Source organism: Sesamum indicum, linkage group LG9 (genome assembly GCF_026168435.1).
Source record: "Sesamum indicum cultivar Baizhima isolate 11 linkage group LG9, ASM2616843v1, whole genome shotgun sequence".
In the NCBI taxonomy this organism is placed as follows: domain Eukaryota; kingdom Viridiplantae; phylum Streptophyta; class Magnoliopsida; order Lamiales; family Pedaliaceae; genus Sesamum; species Sesamum indicum.
This window is the reverse complement of record NC_142665.1, coordinates 440,030-453,895: the sequence shown is the minus strand read 5'-3', so window position 1 is coordinate 453,895 and position 13,866 is coordinate 440,030. Positions and strand designations below refer to the sequence as shown.

The following is a 13,866-nucleotide window of genomic DNA, read 5'->3' as shown; positions in this document are numbered from 1 at the left end:
ATATATATATCTATATATATAATTTTTCTATAATCTTTTCTTCTTCCCACTAAAAATACTATATATAGTTGCCAGAGAAATAAAATGAAAATGTTTCCTTTCTATGCAGTGCCTTTTTCAATGTGTTTGGAGATAATATACAAAATTATTTTTGGTACCAACAAAAGCGTTGATTTTTGAATTTGAATTCATTAGTTGAAAATATTGTTAGTAATTTTGATTGTATTGTGAAAGTGAAAGTGATCCTATTGAAAAATAATTGGTCTGAGATTAGTATTGTTTAGTGTAGCTTAATTTCTAGCTAATTAAATTAATTTAGCATTTAAAAATGAATAATTTGGCAGCCCTCACTCTCTATCCTCTACTTATAAGATGCTTAATGACAAAATTTCCTTCTCCCTAACTACACTCAGTGATTGTGGGAAGTTTAGGTTAATATATTAATTAATTAGAAATAAAGGATAAGTTTTGTCTACTCTATTATATATTGATGTTGACAAATTTGATGCAATTAAATAAGAAAAAATTATAATTTTAGTCCCGCTGAATTATCTTTTCCATCCCATAAACAAGGAATTTTTCCTTTTAGTTCCACTAACAAGTTGATTAACAACCTCAAAGGGCAGGTCAGCGCATTATACCTCCTTGTTTGCAAGGTCTGGCGGATGTATAATTAATGTTTACTTAATAATTATTAAAATATTGAATTAGATAAATAAATAAAAAAAGACCAAATTTTCAATGGAAAAAATGAATTGTTAAAAAGAGAGACAGATTACCTAAGTCGCTCAAAATTCAACGAAAATCTCATCCAAATACGGATGTCGGAATCAGCTGCCTAACTACGCATTCAATGTCCGTAAGCTATCCGCTACGCCGTTCCCTCTCCCGCCTGCCTGCCCAAACCTAAAGCAAACATAGACCCCATCCTCCCCATTTATTGCCAGCGTAGTCGCACTTCTTCCATTGCATGTCCTCTTCGTGTCACCTGCCAACCAACGCCACAAACCCTTTATAATACATACATGTAAGTACTCTTCAACATATATATCCAATTTGTCCATTTTGGGAGAAAATTAATAGCTATGGGGCGGAGGAGGAACGCGCCGCTGTACAAGCTTTTTGCATGGGTGCGGCGGCAGTCCACCAAGGTGAAGACTTTCTTGGCCGCGGCGTGCGTGATCTGCCCCCTCGTGGCGCTCAAGTTGCTGGTTCACGATCACAACCAGTTCTTCGTCGTCTCTGAAGCCGTCCATTTTGCTGGGATTTTGGTCTTGATTTACAAGCTCACCACCCAGAAGACTTGCTCCGGTATTGATTCTTGAACTCATGGAATTCTGGGTTTGAATTGTTCTAGAGTGATGGGTTTTGTGTGAAAACTTTTGTGGGCTTCTCTTGGATTCATGTAAGGAGTTTGAGGTTTCTTTCCCTCTTCTTGATTTTAGCCAATTGATACACTTTTTGTTAGATTATAGTTTGATTTTGTGCATCATTGTTTCAGACACTAAAAATGGATTCTTTTTGGTTTTGAGGAAGTGAATATATAGTTGTTGCAAATTGTAGTAACAAGTCTTTTGTTCCCATCAGCATCAAGAATTTTGGTTTTACTTTTAATTAGTATGTTTTAAATTACATCATTGCAATTAGTTTTTCTTGGTCTTCACCACTTATCTGTCCTTAGTTTATTAAGGAGTGAAGCTTTATACAAGCTTTTGATTTCTGTCGAATATTCTGTGGGTTGTTTCCTCCAATTCTATATTTCTTTTTATTAGTTTTTTCTTCATTTTTGTATTTGTTTTTTGAGTACCTATGAAGAACTTTGTGGGACAGAAGTAAAAACTCGTTAGACATGAGTTGAGACATTATGAGAAGTGTGTAAAAATGAGATGTTTTGGATTGATTGGTCGTTTGTAGTTTTTCCGCCAAAATTTCAGAGTTTTTCTAACATAAAACTGTTGTTGATTCGTTACTCAGTGAATTAAACTCAGATACATTCTTATTGAGTAGCTGTTTCACATAATAGTTGCTTGTCCCGTGGCTTTTAGGCCTTTCTCTGAAGACTCAAGAACTTACAGCGATATTCTTGGCTGCAAGATTGTGCTGTAGTTTGTTTATGGAGGGTGATATTCACACTGTTCTTGATTTTGTGACACTTGTGTCGACTTTGTGGGTCATCTACATGATAAGGTTCAAGCTCAAGTCGACCTACATTGTGGAGCTGGATAATATGCCTCTGTATTATGTGGTAAAGGACATCTCTTCTCATGTCTTTCTTATTCATTTAGTTTTGGAATCTGCACTAAAAGAGGGTGTTTAGGTGAGCTTATAGCCTTTTCGAAGCATCTTTTGAGATGTTTGACAGCTTATAGTACGTTGTATAGAATGTTTGGTAATTTTTTCAATAAAAATGAATTTATAAGATCTGAGATGTTAGTAGCTATAAATTACTTAAAAGAAAAGTAAGGAGTTTCTATCTTAGAGGGTGTTTGACAGAACTTATAAGCTCTTGAAAACGGTTTGGCAAATGTTTTTGGAAGAGGAGCTTATAAGATCCTACAATAAGATTTTTTGGATTTTATAAGCTCTCAAATGCATTCTAGCATTTTATAAGCTGTTACATGTTATTAATCCCACACTAAAATAAGATTCAATATCTTTAAGCTCTTAAGATATCTTATAAGATGTTTCAAATAAGCTTAGCCAAACACCTTAGTTTTAAATTTTAACAAGCTCCTTCAATTTAATATTTCGTAAACTCCATGATTGTATTTTATTTATACACTTCAAGGTGGTTGTTAAGATAAAATCTAGCCTATCATATGAGTTTATAAGAACTTTTAAACAAGTTTAGCCAAACACTGTCTAAATTGTATTTTGCATTAATAAACTTTATCTTTTACTTTCATGCACCGCACAGGATGTCTGGTTCTGTTTGTATTCCAGAACTGCTTGCGTTTTTCTTTTGCGCTTCTACTTTGGTTCGAATGTGGTCATGTTTGCATATAAAGAAGACATAACTCGCGTTTAGTAAAGAATTGCTTCACAATTTGCTTGTTTCTTTTGTTTTGACAGGCCGTGCCTTCTGCAATCCTAGCCTTATTTATCCATCCTTACACGCATCATGCACGTATTGGCAGAATCCTTTGGGCCTTTGCTGTCTACTTAGAATCTGTTTCCGTGTTGCCGCAACTGCGGATGATGCAGAACATGAAGGTTTATAATATGCTCTGTTTTGAGAACTTCTATTATGCCCATCAAAGCCATAATAGTAACACTGCTTCACTTGTTCGATTTCGTTTCAGATGGTTGAACCATTCACAGCTAATTATGTGTTTGCACTTGGTGTTGCAAGATTCTTAGGATGTGCTCATTGGATCATTAAGGTAAGTTACAGATGCATCCAAAAACTTTCAAAAATGCTAAATCACCAACTCCTCTCTCGATCTCTTGAAAATACTCCCTTGATGAATGTACGAGCCTCAACACGAGATTCCTAATAAGAAGTAAAGTAGATGGTCATCTTACAATACAGTAATGTGTTTGAATCGCTTAGGGACTATTTACAAGTAATCGAGGGCAAAATTGTCTTAAAATCCGGGCATAAGCCACGAATATTATATTAAACGAAACCGAATGAAATATTTAAATTCAGTGAATAATTGAGTTTGTGATATATTTAGGTGTATGATTCAGCGGGGAAGTATTTGTATCTAGCTGGCTCCGGGTACATTTGGCTGCCTATGGTCCTTGTAGCAGAAGTTGTTCAGACATTCATCTTAGCAGACTTCTGTTACTATTATGTCAAGAGGTAAACCCCTCAAGACCACACACACACACACACTTTTTTCACTACATTCTCAACAAAACAATGTCTAACAGAGGTGGTTGTTCTTTTTTAAATTTGCGTGTGGTTTTGCAGTGTGATGAATGGGCAACTTCTGGTCACTCTGCCTTTGCCTGTCTAAACATTCTAAGCTCAGACCTCATAGACTTGACTGTCTTAGATTGTACATTTTGTTTCATGGATTCCAATATTTGGTTCATCAAATGGCTAGCTGCAGTTTTTATCCAAACTTATGGATTTTATGAATTAGATTTCCCGTGTTTTACTTCAGTTTTTATTTATTTTTAAATACAAAGATAGTTCTGAATTGATTGTATAATATGATTATAATATTAAATATGCAATATATTAATATTTTTAAATCAGTGAATATATTTAAATTAAAAAAAAAATAATATAGCAGTATTCAGAATAAATGAAATAAGTAGTATAACCGCTGCGGGTCTCACATACTTTAAATTATTTATTTGTTGGTTTAAATAAAATCTTGGTGGAGGCGGGTTTTTTACAATTGAAAATGTCTTCATCTGACGATCTTAAATATTATTTCTTTTTTCTATTGATTTTTCGAGGACATTAAATTAAATAGAAAAATTGAAGCAATGTTTCCATAAAATACCATATCATTAATTATAGTTTTAAGTCACATTTAATATATGCCGTCGGATAGGCCCCTCTGACAGCGGAAGATTACGTGTCCATATTGCATTTAGCTACGGTTCACCTGATCCAGTGACGGTTCAGATTCGCCTGGGACATCGGGATTTCACTCCACGTGTCCTGGTTCCCACGTTAGGCGCCAAAGACATAATAGTTGCGTATCCACGTGTTGATCTCCGGTGACCCCTTCTTCTTGGCTGGCACCTGAAACGATTAAGGTAGCCGCTAATTTAGGATTAGAAGCTAAATCCGTACTTAACTCTTAAACCAAAGAATCACTTTTCTTTCTTACGTGTCAGCAACCCCCCTGTTCGCTTCTCTCCTGTCTCCACGTGGCACGACCCCATCTCTCTTCTCTCTCTCTCTCTCTCTCTCTCTCGTATTTCTTCTTATTTTCTTTCTCTAGCCATTCAAACCTAGTCCAACCGAAGGAAGAAAATGGAGAAATTTTAGGAAGATGGGAAGGGTGCATGATTTTAAAGTTTGTTCTGAGTTTTCTTGATTTCTCTTAGAGTATTTAATTGATTTGGAAGAAATGGGGAGAGATTTCTCTATGGTGGAGGATGGATTTGGGCTGAGTTTGGAGTTGTCCATCGGTGGGAGCTACGGGAAATCGGGTAATAACCCGGAAACAATTGCGGGGCAAACGACGGACCCTTGTGGGGAAGATGATGAGGGCGAGAATAGTAATAATGGTGTCCCAAGATCTGATTTTTCCTGTGCGGGAGCAGATAATGGCTGTGAGTTTGCGGATCTGCACAAGAGAAGGGAAATTCAGGCTATAAGAAGGCAAGAAGCCCGTAAGAAAAGAGAAGAAAAGCTCAAGAAATCGAGAGGGTTGAATGGTGTAGATGATAAGCTGATTTTGGAGGCTCAGCAATTTCAAGCCAGAGTGAAGGACAGGGAAGCTAGAGAAAGAGATGGGTTTTCAGAGGATTCAGCTCGGGGAAAGGACAGAAATGAGACAAAAAATGTTGGAGTCCAAGACTTGAATATCTCATTATTCACTGAGAACAAGAATCCGGGTACTGATTTTACGGGCCCCGGAAAAGAAACGCAGTGTTTGTTCTCACAGGTTCAGTTTCTGCCTGTCTTAAATGGTTTTGCGTATTCTCGTGTGGTTCCGTCTCCGGGGCCTGATGTTGTTGATGGGAAGAAGAATGAGGTGAAGGGGTTTCTCCCTGTGGCTTGCAGGAGTTCAGTAGGGCATGGGAATGGGAATGCAAGTGGGAATTCTTCGATGGATTGTGATTCCGGAGACGGGCCAGGGAATTCGGCGGCCCTGTTGACTGAGTCTCTGAAACGGAGTTCTTCGGCGGGTTCGGATCATCAAAGCACATCACAGAAAGGTGATTACTTGTTTTGTATTGTTTGATAGTTTTGTGCGTTTCTATTGAGTTGTTCAAGAATCTTATGGTGTGTAGGGATGAGGACATTGTCAGTAACCTTTTGATTGAAAGGTAAATCATACCGATTCTTTCAAATAGTAACAATGTAGCTTCAGAAAGATGCTGTTAACTATGCAGTTTCAGTTTATTAGTGAGTTCTAATTGCTATCTATCAAGAATACTACTTTCGATATTGGGACATTGATTTGCACTGATAGTTTCATTTCATTCGGCATGGTATCCGACCATGGACATATTCTAACATCTGGAATCATGTAGATTCATTCTTGACCTCGGTTTTCGAGTCCTTTTGTTTGAATATAGTCTTGCAAAAGACATTACATTGATGATGTCCTGCTAAATAGCCTTATATTATTAAGTATGAGAGTACTTCCAGTGAATACAGAATATCACTATACTTAAAGTCTTACACCATGCCGTTTTAAGGCCTAAAATGCTACTAATTCTGGAACAAAAGCCGTGTGTACATTGTTGGCTTGCACTGAGTGCAATTTATTTAACAAGGCTACAAGTATATGACTGTCTTTGTATTCATTCCTGGAGTTCCATAATTTGAACTTTGAAGTATGATAATGTTCAACAAACTCTGTCTGCATTTTCAGGTGGAAGCTGTAGTGACTCCGGAAGCCATGCAAGTAGCTTGAGCACACACCAGAATCAGTGCGCTTCAAGAAATGATAAGGTTGAATTTCTTGAAGCCATTGATTCTTTTTCACGGGCAGAACCAGACCAAGGGTTCGGGAAAGCAATACCGGAGGAGAGTTGCAAAACAACCAAAAAACTAGAAGCAGACCCTCATCCCAATCAAACTAACAACACTAGTTCAACGATCGAGAATCCAACCTCTCCTCCATCAAAAGAACCAACTGGTCTTATCGACAAACCTCCCAAGCCACCACAACACCACAAGCACGGCATTGCTTCTGCTCCACGTATGCACCGTGTCTCAACAACAGGAAATGGCCCGAAGGGTAGAACGGTAACTGGATTTTTGTACAGATACACGAGAACTGAGGTCAGCATCATGTGTGTTTGCCATGGGAGCTCGTTTTCACCTGCCGAGTTTGTGGAGCATGCTGGAGGAGTAGACGTATCAAACCCTCTCAGGCACATCACTGTGGTTCCTTGGGCCTCGGAATAATTGGTTTTTTCTTTGTTTAACGCTTAAGTCATCGTTTTGTTTTCTGATCGAGATGGAGTAGCATAGGAGGCACTGACTCTTGCTTGAAGATAGTGAAGAAGGTTGGATCATTTTGGAAGGCAAAGGGTTGTAAACTGTGATCCTTGACCCTTCTCTCTGATGCAGAAGATTCTTAATTCTTGTTAGATTTTCTGTGTAGATTGGTTTTTTGGGGGGGGGGGGGGGGTATTTGAAATCCTGGCATACATGGATGGATTAATTCCTCATGTTGTACTCTTATCATTATTTAGCTGTGAAACATGATATTGATTCTAAGACAACTGTATATTTAATGAAAGACCAAGTGATCAGATCATAATTGATGAATGTGATTAATTTAAATTTTATAAATTTACTTAATTGAATGATGGAAAAAAGGCCAAGTAAATAATCAATCAAAATTGACAGATGAAGAACTTTAAGTGAATGTAAATAGAAACTTATATACAGAACTTGATTAATTAAATAAGAGTTATTTGTTTGGGGGAAAAAAAAAAGGAAGTATTGGTGAATATGCATTGCAAAACCATTTTAGTAAATGTTATCTTGAAGTTATTTATTTATTCTTTGGGGTACCAAAATCTAGAGATTTAAGTATGGAACAATAAAAAAGTTTCATTTGGAAAGTTTTTTCTTTTTTTATGAATATTTGGAAAGTTTGTTATTTTATGTAATTTGATAGACATAACATAAGTTAGGAATGGTGGGGTTGGGCTGTTTTCGGAACGTGGGCCGTTATGTCTTTTCAATCGAATCACTGTCAATCAAAACCAGTGAAAATTACCTTTGCCACTGAATTTTCTACGGGTTAATGATAATGTCCTTTTCTATTGTTATTATTATTATTTATCTTAAAATCTCAATTAATTTCTTGTTACCACAAGTTTGAATATTATTTTTAATTATATTATTGTCAAGATATATCAGTGAATTTTAAAAAATTCCTAAAATTTTTCCATAATTAAAAAAATAAATTCCGTTTAAAATATTGAATTACTTATAGGAATATTATAAACATTACTATATAGAGTTGTGGACACAATAAAAATAGTAATATGCGCCATAATTTATATTATATTTGATATGCATAAAAATAAATTAGTCCAAAGATGCTTGAGAGATTAAAAAAAAAACGAGAGGTCATTAACATCCTAAAAACCCCAAAAGACCTGACAAGCAGTCTTGGCGGGTGTCCCCAAAGAACATTGGCAAAGGGAGGAGGCCAGGGCATCCCTGTACTCAAACCATGATCAAAATCCAACAAAACATTTAGCGTAAAAGGCCCACGTCGTAGTCCACACTCCATCATAGTATCCAATTGACCTAGCTGTCAGTAACCACTTTGGAACCACATTAGCCCTAATAAGGAAGACATCCCTGATAACTGGGACTCCTTGCAAATGAGGGAGGTCCCCCCAAAATCTTGATTTTTTTTGCAGCTTCGACTCCCTAGCGGTTGTGATTCCTCACTGATGAAAGGTCTCCCAAACTAAAAGATAAGCATTCAATAACAAGATTAACAGAAGATAAGAACAAAGTATGACTTATCTAAACAACCCTTATCCATTTCTCCCAAAAAATGAAGGAAACATGTAGAACCCCATTACATGGGGTCACGGGTCACCCCCTCTAAATACAAATTTATTCTTTCTATATGGGGACATCATTTAATGTCTCTCACACCTTCTTGAGATTTTCTTGACACACTTCTCACTTTTTGGACGGCTCCCTCATGTCCTTCACACTTCTCTTACTTTCTAAATCACATGTCTCTAAAATTCGCTAAGCATCCTGTAAGCACGTGATCACGTGTTCTTACACTTTTCACCAACTTTATTTACCATATCTTGATTTCAATTACACTTTTTTTTTTGAATTTATTCAAGTTCAAATTCAATACTAACTAAGTGATAATGTATTTTTTGCAGGTTCCACTTCAGAATTTGCATTCATTTCGACCTAAATTTCGAACAATAGTCTATGTCAATTAGACCCGTGTGTTCTTTTAGTGCATCAACATTACTAAAGAAGACCACCTCTTTGGTCACTCTTATTCTCTTGGTCTGCTATTTTCTGTTATTTTAATTATTTCAGCAGTTTTTTTTTCTTTCTCAACTTCTATGTTTTTTCTTCTCCCACTTTTTTCTAAATAATCATTCACAACTTCTATCTTTTTAATATTATTTATTTATATAATTAAAATATACAATTTAAAAAATAAACAATTATTATTTTAAATTAATTACACACAAATTTTGATGTGTCACACGCATTAGTTAAAATGATAGTACGAGAATAATTATAAAAAGTAGCTGTTCTTGTGGATAGAAAGTTCTAGAATCCATTCTTAATGCTAATCCAGCATTTATCCTCTCTAAACATTTGTTAATTAATTATTAATATTAATAAAGAAAGACTTATACTATAACGTTTACTATTTCCTCATCACGCAAAGATTTCCTCTCTTTCTCTCTCTCTCTCCAATATATAAAATAAAATCTTGAGAAAACCCTTTCGCTTCTTCTCTCTCACGTTTCTCTCTGTTCCGCGCCCTCACTTCTCTTCGAGATCCACCGCTTCTTCCCTGTATCGGCCTCTTAAGCCCTAGATTCCGTCAACGGAGGTGCGGGGATTCTCGCAGGAATTTTTCAGTGTCTTGAGATAAGAATTTGAAGGTAGAGAGGGAAACAAACCGACGCCGGTTTCTCTCTCGTGCGCTCTATTAGCTGATACGATTTGCTTCCAGGTATCACCGGATCGACCGTCTTTTTTTTGATGTATTAGTGTGTTTGGTTACAGGGTGATTTGATTGGTACAGAAGGATCTGGGATGCTAGGGTTTATGTTTGCGGGAGAGAACGAGTGAGCGTATTTTTATGTGTTTAGGCCTTTTGTAGGTCTTTCTCTGAGATCAGTGATTAGTGATGGCTGCGGCAGCGGAGGTAGCGGCTCAGCAACCCGTTTCTGCCCAAGTTGTAAGATTCTTTTTGTATTCGCGGTAATATTTTCTATCTAGATGGATTTTCTGTTGTTAGTTTAACCATGTTTTCTATTTTGATGGGAAAATAGGTGGGGAACGCATTTGTGCAGCAGTACTATCACATTCTCCATCACTCCCCTGGGCTTGTTTATCGGTTTTATCAGGACATAAGTAAGCTTGGTCGTCCTGAGGAGGATGGCTCAATGAGCATCACCACTACTATGCAAGTAATCTTTCTCTCTTGCGCACATTGGGCATAGTTGAATTTCCAATACTATTATAATATATGATTTCAGGGACGGGCTGGGTTCTGGTTAGTCTAATTGTAATTAGAGATACGAGATTCAAGTTATTTAATCTTTTTGGTCGATGTGAAGATGGTGAGGTAGTTAGAAGGAATCATAAAATAAAAAGTTTGTAGTTGTAGTTCTTAGGGTTTCTGCAGAAATTCCCATATTTTGGCCTTCTGTTACTTTATCAATTGTCACTGGGAGTGGGACTGGGCGTGGGACTGGGCTGTGAATGCACATCCATTTTGGTTGTGCATTCGTTTTCTTGTTGGCTCATTTAAGCAATTGAAAGGTGGTTGATTGAGGTGGTAACTGCAGCAAAAGTAGATTTTTAAAAGTTCCTCTGTGCCAATATGTGATTGCACAGGCCATAGATGCAAAGATTGTTTCACTCAACTATGGTGACTTCAGAGCTGAGATTAAGTCAGTGGATGCACAGGAGTCATTCAACGGTGGAGTTAATGTTCTTGTTACTGGCTATCTAACAGGGAAGGATAACACAGTTCGTAATTTTGCTCAATCTTTCTTCCTTGCACCTCAAGACAGGGGTTACTTTGTTTTGAATGACATGTTCCGGTATCTGGATAATGTCAATCTGAACCCAGCTTTGGTAAATGATGTTCTGCTGCCTGCTGCTCCTGAGCCAAGTAAGAGCTGACACATTTCTCTAGTTCTTGTATACTTGTCCTTTCCATTGTTGTTTGTGAAGTGATAGTTTTGTTTCCCATTTAGTACCGGCAGCAGCTCCTGCTCCAGTTCAGGAGGATCATGTCTCTGAGGAAAGTACACCATCTACAGAGGAAGCTGTTGCAGGTGAAGTTTACAATCCGCCTCAGAATGGAGATGTGGCAATTGTTGAAGAAGAAGTCCCAATAGCTGAGGTTGTTGATGAAGTACAAGATGATGCGGAGATAGTTGTTGAATCCAATACCAAAACTGAGGAATTGCCAAAGAAGTCTTATGCTTCTATTGTAAGTAGCTACTAGCAATTTAGTGAAATCGAACTCTATGTTTATATCATGCCTAACACTTGTGTCAGTTTAAGCCACTCGTAGTTCTGTCTTGACCGTCAGTATATAAGATCATGATCTTAGTGCTGATTGGAATGCTTGTGTTGTCTTATTTATTCACATATGCTTATTTGTAAGTTGGAAAGATGGTTCTCTTTCTTGTACAGTTGTCGAGGACTTATCTCTCACACATATTATCCAGGTGATGCATCTTAAGGAAAGTGCTGCAACTTTCTCACCCCCACCTGCTGCTCCTCGTAGAGCTCCACCAAAGAACATTGAACAAGCAAACCCAACTTTTGCCTCAGCAACTGATGGGCCAGTTTCCAGTTCAGAGTCTGTTGATAATGGGAATAACCAAGAGGGTGAAGGCATGAAATTCTGGATTTTCTGTTCCTTGTATTATGCAACTTAGATGTGTGTTTGGTTTAATTGAAGTCTCATATTTCTTAAATTATGTAATCCTGTAATTTATGCAGCTGATGGTTACTCGATATACATAAAGGGCCTTCCAATGAGTGCTACTGATACCTTACTGGAGGAAGTGTTCAAGAAATTTGGTACTATTAAGAGTGATGGAATTCAAGTTAGAAGCAATCGGGTATGTTTAAATCTATTAATGTTTTTGCTCTTGGTGAAGAATGCAAAATGGATGCATCAAGAATGGGAAACTAACCAGTCTTAATTATATTTGCTGCAGCAACAAGGCTTTTGTTTTGGCTTTGTGGAATTTGAGGAGGCAAGTGCTGTGCAGAAAGCTCTTGAGGTATGTACGGTTTATGCTTGGATGCAAGTTAAACGATAAACTATTGGTATGCCTATTTTCTTTTAAGAAATAATAGTACATCTCTTGTGGGAATTAAAGTGGAGAAGGACCAGAAGGCTAATAATGTGAAAAAGTTAATTTAGTATGTCTTAGGATGTTAATTGACGGTCATGCATTGGATAATGTGTGCTCTTGTATTACATATTGCATGTTTCCCAACTGTTTTTTGAATGTAGCTCCATGCAAGCTTCAGGCGCAACTAATTTTGTCATGTACCAAAGAAGTCGTGATTTTGACACAGACATGGAAATTTGCTGAAGTTACTATATCTTTCTATTCCTTATCACCATGGTATCTTGATGTTGCAGGCTTCTCCAGTGACAATTGGTGGGCGACAAGCCTTTGTCGAGGAAAAGAGGTCGACCAATTCTCGAGGCAAGTGAAGTTACATTGTGATGTGTGCTCATAGCATTTATGGGAATTTCCAAAATGTAGAGGATAGTGGGTTTGATATGCTATTAAAACAAAGATATTTGGGCAAGAAGTACATCACTTGTTGCAAAATAATGACAACCACCTTTATTCTTCTCATTCATTGAGTAGGGCTTGCGAAGATGATTGGTTGATCTGTTTGCTTGCTTTTTGTTAGTCCCTGTTGATTTTTGCTTCTTTTGCCTTTTTGTTCAGTTCTCCTCTCCTCTGCACAGATGGAAACTGTAATAATTAGAACATTTGGACATGATTATTAGTTCGTATTCATCTTAGTATTTTGTTTGTTTTGCAACAGGAAATAACAGGGGAAGATTTCAATCTGGGAGGGGTTCTGGATTTAGAAATGAGGGAGGACGAGGCCGTGGTAACTATGGAGGTGGCCGGGGTTACAACAGGGGTGATTTCACTGGCAGGAGTGAGTTTGGCAACAAGGGTGGCGGTCGGGGAGGTCCCTCAAGTCGGGATGGATATCAGAGATCTGAAAATATCAATAGCAATGGAGGTCGTGTGAACCGTACTGGTGGGATGGCCAATGGCAGTGCAAAAAGTATAACACCTCGGGTTTCTGCTACTGCTTGAGGAATTATAGTTTGGGTGGTCAGTGGGTATTTCATCTCGGCTTTACTTTTGCTCCTTTTATTATTTTCGATTTTTAGTAATTTTTTACATGGTCGGAAATCATTTGGTCGGCAGTTTCATTGCACGTGGACTGTCTGGGTAGGTCTTCTCACTAATTTGTTCAAAATTTTCCCCTTTGTGGGTATAGTTGATCAGTAGATGAGAGTATGTAGGGTTTTTCATTAGGATCATAGACACTTGAGAGGCCCCAGGGAAAGAATTCTTGAGACATTTTGGAGCTTTTTGTATTTGATGAACAATTAGTCGGGCCACATCAACTCTTGATGTCTTCGAATGAAAAGTTCTTTCCTCTTAGTTTCGTGGAATGATTGCTGATTCCAACCTTTTTTGTTTTCGTTTAACCTTTAGATTACTTGTGTGAACTAATTCTGATAGGAGTTTCTTATATTTAACTGCAACTGTTAACTAATTCTGATAGGAGTTTCTTATATTTAACTGCAACGAGATGCTATGAATATGTTTGGTGTGGGGGTTGAGTGAGCAGCTGCTGCAGGCCAGTTTGGCGATGTTGTCAGCTGCTGCAACAGAGCATATAATTCTTGTGTTTTTTATTGTTAGAAGGGAAAGGAGATCTCGGAGGTCTATGACTCATGAGGC

The 13,866-nt window shown here is 37.4% G+C and overlaps 3 protein-coding genes across 3 annotated transcripts; all 3 read left to right on the top strand.

Moving 5' to 3' along the window:
- The first annotated feature begins 819 nt into the window (after window positions 1-819).
- LOC105170133 (uncharacterized) lies at window positions 820-4,073 on the top strand. The gene is made up of 6 exons (XM_011090760.3): window positions 820-1,311; window positions 2,046-2,245; window positions 3,073-3,213; window positions 3,303-3,383; window positions 3,681-3,808; window positions 3,920-4,073. The coding sequence occupies exons 1-6, from the start codon at window positions 1,086-1,088 to the stop codon at window positions 3,963-3,965; spliced, it is 822 nt and encodes a 273-aa protein (XP_011089062.1). The 5' UTR covers window positions 820-1,085; the 3' UTR covers window positions 3,966-4,073.
- A 132-nt stretch (window positions 4,074-4,205) lies between these two features.
- Window positions 4,206-7,239, top strand: LOC105170134 (uncharacterized). The gene is made up of 2 exons (XM_011090762.3): window positions 4,206-5,853; window positions 6,516-7,239. Exons 1-2 carry the CDS (start codon window positions 5,040-5,042, stop codon window positions 7,052-7,054), a joined length of 1,353 nt encoding a protein of 450 aa, XP_011089064.1. The 5' UTR covers window positions 4,206-5,039; the 3' UTR covers window positions 7,055-7,239.
- A 2,298-nt stretch (window positions 7,240-9,537) lies between these two features.
- LOC105170135 (nuclear transport factor 2) lies at window positions 9,538-13,563 on the top strand. Its single transcript, XM_011090763.3, has 10 exons — window positions 9,538-9,839; window positions 9,990-10,067; window positions 10,162-10,299; window positions 10,730-11,009; window positions 11,095-11,333; window positions 11,575-11,743; window positions 11,852-11,973; window positions 12,073-12,138; window positions 12,507-12,573; window positions 12,926-13,563. Exons 2-10 carry the CDS (start codon window positions 10,017-10,019, stop codon window positions 13,207-13,209), a joined length of 1,416 nt encoding a protein of 471 aa, XP_011089065.1. The 5' UTR covers window positions 9,538-9,839; window positions 9,990-10,016; the 3' UTR covers window positions 13,210-13,563.
- The last annotated feature ends 303 nt before the right edge of the window (window positions 13,564-13,866 follow it).

Excerpts from the sequence above, each read along its gene's own strand:
- LOC105170134 (XM_011090762.3), top strand. The coding sequence starts at position 5,040 with ATGGGGAGAGATTTCTCTATGGTGGAGGATGGATTTGGGCTGAGTTTG. Across the intron at positions 5,854-6,515 it reads TCAAAGCACATCACAGAAAG|GTGGAAGCTGTAGTGACTCC; the intron begins GTGATTACTTGT and ends CTGCATTTTCAG.
- LOC105170133 (XM_011090760.3), top strand. The coding sequence starts at position 1,086 with ATGGGGCGGAGGAGGAACGCGCCGCTGTACAAGCTTTTTGCATGGGTG. Across the intron at positions 1,312-2,045 it reads CACCCAGAAGACTTGCTCCG|GCCTTTCTCTGAAGACTCAA; the intron begins GTATTGATTCTT and ends CGTGGCTTTTAG. Across the intron at positions 2,246-3,072 it reads ATATGCCTCTGTATTATGTG|GCCGTGCCTTCTGCAATCCT; the intron begins GTAAAGGACATC and ends TTGTTTTGACAG.
- LOC105170135 (XM_011090763.3), top strand. The coding sequence starts at position 10,017 with ATGGCTGCGGCAGCGGAGGTAGCGGCTCAGCAACCCGTTTCTGCCCAA. Across the intron at positions 10,300-10,729 it reads GCATCACCACTACTATGCAA|GCCATAGATGCAAAGATTGT; the intron begins GTAATCTTTCTC and ends GTGATTGCACAG. Across the intron at positions 11,744-11,851 it reads GAATAACCAAGAGGGTGAAG|CTGATGGTTACTCGATATAC; the intron begins GCATGAAATTCT and ends TAATTTATGCAG.